Source organism: Babylonia areolata, chromosome 14 (assembly GCF_041734735.1).
Source record: "Babylonia areolata isolate BAREFJ2019XMU chromosome 14, ASM4173473v1, whole genome shotgun sequence".
NCBI lineage: Eukaryota > Metazoa > Mollusca > Gastropoda > Neogastropoda > Buccinidae > Babylonia > Babylonia areolata.
This window is the reverse complement of record NC_134889.1, coordinates 32,703,368-32,708,405: the sequence shown is the minus strand read 5'-3', so window position 1 is coordinate 32,708,405 and position 5,038 is coordinate 32,703,368. Positions and strand designations below refer to the sequence as shown.

Below are 5,038 nucleotides of genomic sequence, written 5' to 3'. Positions count from 1 at the left end.
ACTGCATCTTGTTCTCACGCTGTGACGTATAACACTGCATCCAGATCTCACGCTGTGACGTATAATACTGCATCTTGTTCTCACGCTGTGACGTAAAACACTGCATCCAGATCTCACGCTGTGACGTATAACACTGCATCCAGATCTCACGCTGTGACGTATAATACTGCATCCAGATCTAACGCTGTGACGTATAACACTGCATCTTGTTCTCACGCTGTGACGTATAACACTGCATCCAGATCTCACGCTGTGACGTATAATACTGCATCTTGTTCTCACGCTGTGACGTAAAACACTGCATCCAGATCTAACGCTGTGACGTATAACACTGCATCTTGTTCTCACGCTGTGACGTATAACACTGCATCCAGATCTCACGCTGTGACGTATAATACTGCATCTTTTTCTCACGCTGTGACGTAAAACACTGCATCCAGATCTCACGCTGTGACGTATAACACTGCATCCAGATCTAACGCTGTGACGTATAACACGGCATCCAGATCTAACGCTGTGACGTTTAACACTGCATCCAGATCTCACGCTGTGACGTATAACACTGCATCCAGATCTCACGCTGTGACGTATAACACTGCATCTTGTTCTCACGCTGTGACGTATAACACTGCATCCAGATCTCACGCTGTGACGTATAACACTGCATCCAGATCTAACGCTGTGACGTATAACACGGCATCCAGATCTAACGCTGTGACGTATAACACTGCATCCAGATCTAACGCTGTGACGTATAACACGGCATCCAGATCTAACGCTGTGACGTATAACACGGCATCCAGATCTAACGCTGTGACGTATAACACGGCATCCAGATCTAACGCTGTGACGTATAACACGGCATCCAGATCCCACACATTAAAGTGGACTGTTCCCCCACGGTCGTGGCGTTCTTGTTCGTCACGTGACATTGGTTCCAACAATAAATCACCAACAAACAACCAGGTGCCAGCATCATCAACGCAGTATGCTCACGGTAAGCGCATTGGCATCACCCGTCGTTAACACTGTGCTCGATTCATCATCTGCGTATACAAATGGAGGGGAGAATGATGATACAAGCGACAGCTACCTGTCTACACCCAACGATTCCAACACTGCCGCCATGAACCTTTCAGTTCTACCAGGGTGTATTGAAGTTAGACTCAGCGAGATGGAGTTCTTTCCATGGGACAACCCTGACAGCATTGTGGATGCCAAGTTCGAAGTGTACACACGCAAAGCGAAGAACAGTTTGTTCTCGTTCCTGTTTCTGTTGGGCGGGCCGGCAAACGTCATCAACATGGCGGTGTTCTACAAACAAGGTCTGAAGGATCGGGTCAACTTGTGCCTTTTTGCTTTGGCGCTGGCTGATGAGCTGTATATAAGCACGTCCATCATCATCCACGGCGAGCATATCACTGTGCCTTTGGGCGACTACGGGCCTGTTGCCATCTTTATGACACGCTACAACTTCACCTTTCTGCTCGGCGCTGTTTTTGCTTCCTATACCATCTCGGCTGTTATCGCTTGCGAGCGATGCTACTGTGTCATCAACCCCCTCAAATCCCAAACCCTCATGAGGACCAGAACCATGGCGTTCATCCTCAGCCTTATCTTCCTGACCATGCTGAGTCTCTTCTTCATCGTGACCCTCAGGTACAAGATCGGATGCCTCCACGATCCTGTTCTGGGAGTCGCTTTTAGGACGATGGTGGCCGGTCCTTTTTACGCGAACAACAAAGAGCTGGTTGAATTTCTAGACAGCACTTTCTTTGGCTCGGGTGTCGTCGGAATCGTTATGGTTGTCATGGTTACCGCAACAACCATCACCACGGTCAAACTCCGTCAAATCATGGCGTGGCGGAGCGAAACGTCATCGTCCATGTCTTCCCGGGAAGTGGGTCTGACCAAGATGCTGATCGGCAGCTCCGTGTTGTTCATCGTCTGTGTCTTCCCCACCTTCCTGCTCCGCATGGCCTGTCTCTTCATGCCAGAGATGAGCGCTGGAAGGCGGAATCAGAACTTCTACTTCAGCTGTCTGTGGATCGCAGATGTATTTATCAACATCAATTCCTCCACCAACATCTGCGTGTATTACAAGATGGGCTCTCGCTACAGGGAGACGTTCTGGACCATGTTTGGACGGAGGTCTGGCCAGGAGAAAAAAATCAACGTCCAAGTCAGACGAACATAACTAGAGTTATACCTGCAGATGCAACCCTGGATATGCCACCGTTCTCAATGCAATGACATTCCACACACTTGATGCACACTCTTCCACACTTGATGCACACTCTTCCACACTTGATTCACACTCTTCCACACTTGATGCACACTCTTCCACACTTGATGCACACTCTTCCACACTTGATTCACAGCTCTTCCACACTTGATGCACAGCTCTTCCACACTTGAACAAAGCAGCAAACATCGAACGCGTTGTCTATTACCCTGTTCCGGCCCGGCAGTCACCAAACCGACACTGAATGATTTATTATCTCCACCTCGTGAAAGTTCACAGCGATGTGTGTTGTAGTCTTGTTGCTGCTGTTTTGCCTCCCCCTCCCATCCCCACCCCCCACTCCCACCACCCCCAAGATGTATTACTTTTTGATGTTGACACCCGTGTGATCTCGAAAGCCGGCTATGCAGTGTCTCAAACGACCAGCACAACAGATGGATGGGTGAATTGTTTGGTCAAGATGGAAGAGTCGACGTGTGGCGGTTTCTGTCTCCTTTGTGTTTTCCTCAAGAATAAGACAGTCCTAAAACAGTGTTAACATCTTGTGTGAAAACCTTTGTTCAAACATATGGTATCGAGGACATGTGTGTCATCTTTGTTAAACATGGTGATCGCAATGTTTCAATGACCATGAGTCGCTACTCGTCTGTTATGTTGTGCTCCCTGACTCTACGTGTGTGTGTGTGTGTGTGTGTGTGTGTGTGTGTGTGTGTGTGTGTGTGTGTTCGTTAAGTTTATAGTAATGGTTTCAGAGATGGTATATATATATATATATATATATATATATATGTGTGTGTGTGTGTGTGTGTGTGTGTGTGTGTGTGTTCGTTAAGTTTATAGTAATGGTTTCAGAGATGGTGTATATATATATATATATATATATATATATATATATATATATATGTGTGTGTGTGTGTGTGTGTGTGTGTTGACAATGGTGATGGTGACGTGCTTTGGTTTGCTGTGATTTGCACCTGTGTGATTTGAGACTGTGATGGCGCCTGTGTCGATTTACATACGTGTATGACACATAGTCTGACATCTGTATATTTTAGCCAATGTCATGTGAACCTGTGTTGACGTTGTGCATATTTTTACGATACTTAGTCTTAAATTTATATATCTTATTATTGTAAGGCGCGGTGAGCCCCATCTGAGTTGGGGTTACTGCGCTATATGAACCTGCATTTTATTATCATCATCATCATCATAGTAGTAGTAGTAGTAGTAGTAGTAGACAGAGCAGGGAGCCCAAATCAGAAGAAAAACGTGAAGAAACTGAAGCCTTGAACGTTTGAAAGCTTTTTCTTTTCTTTTCTTTTTTTTTTTTTTTTTTTTTTTTTTTAAGAGAGACCATTCCGACCACTCTCCCCCTCCCTCCAATAGGCAGAACACAGTACAGCCTGCCCCCCCCCCCCCCCCCCCCTCCCCCCTCCCCTCCCGGTTCCCCCTCCCTCTTAGCACCGTGTCTGAAATCAGAGCGCTTCGGACCCAGCCTACTAATGGGGGCCACGTCAAATCGTCAAGGTTTATCCCTGTGCTGGAGGGTGGAAGCAGCTGTAGTATGACAGATGATCAGCTCGCAATCCTCAACAAAACGAGCCAGGAAAAATACACTGCCAACGTGTCGTAACACAGTATATATGATAGTCAGTCGTGTCCGACTATGACCATCAGAACAGCAGAGGAGGTAACTGCTGTCCCGACTATTTGGGCTAGAATTTGATTATAGTGGAGAGTGTCTTGCCCAAGTGACATCCCCACTCTCTCGGCCAAGAGGGTTTTAGGACAGTCGGTGTTGGGGATGGTTCCCAAAGGCCAACTAGCCCCCCAGGCTACAGCACAAAGAGCCAGTGCAGTTTTGCCTCCTAGTTTGAGTCACAGTCCTTCACAAGAGACTAAGCTGTAAATGATTTCTCATTGCCACAGAGAAACCATGAATAATACAACTCTCACTTGGTGATAATACAACTCTCAGTTCGCTGTTGTTAACACAGTACTATTGACTGAGCCGTTGTCAGTATGGTAAACTTCAATGAAACGGCTTCGTCATGGGTTCGGTGGGTTCGGGAAACAAGGACACACCCAGCATGCACCACCCACCCCCCACCCCCACCCCCACCACCCGAAAACGGTGTATGGCTGCCTACATGGTGGTGTGGATAAACAAAACGGTCATACAACGTCGTAAAATGTTACGTATGTGTGTGTGTGTGTTTGTTTGTGTGTGTGTGTGTGTGTGTGTGTGTGTGCACGCGCGCGCCCGCGTGTGACTGAAACCTGATTAAATGACACAGAAAACGAATGGTGAGCGCCTAATGACAGCTGTCAGTCAGCCCTACGCAGGCAGGCAGCCTGTTGTGCAAATGACTCCGTTGTTGTAAAGTGCTTAGAGTTTAGTCTCTGACTGACGAAAGGATCTATGATATATAAGTAAGCATCCATAACATTCCACTGGATGGTATCTGTACAGCAGGGATCTGAGAGATCTTCACTTGGAACAGATCCACAAGACATGTGCACTTACATCCATGAACCTACGAATTTTTTCCACCAGTAAAAACACGAGTCTCTTCAAGGTTTTGCAAACAAAAAGTTGAAAAAAAAAACCCAAACCCTTTTCTTGTTTTGCTAGGTCGTTCGGAAACATCCACTCCTGCCGAGCACTTGAATTCTTGATTAATATCAACTGCCAGTCCACCAGTAATATTAATCTCACCTGTGAGTTTATCCCACACGAAGAACATCAACATTTCGCATATATAAAGCAGAGAAACAAAAAAAAAAGCATTA

The 5,038-nt window shown here is 46.5% G+C and overlaps 1 protein-coding gene across 1 annotated transcript; it reads left to right on the top strand.

Moving 5' to 3' along the window:
- Positions 1-1,088: 1,088 nt before the first annotated feature.
- LOC143289687 (uncharacterized) lies at positions 1,089-2,197 on the top strand. Its single transcript, XM_076598734.1, has one exon. It carries the CDS (start codon positions 1,127-1,129, stop codon positions 2,195-2,197), a length of 1,071 nt encoding a protein of 356 aa, XP_076454849.1. The 5' UTR covers positions 1,089-1,126.
- The last annotated feature ends 2,841 nt before the right edge of the window (positions 2,198-5,038 follow it).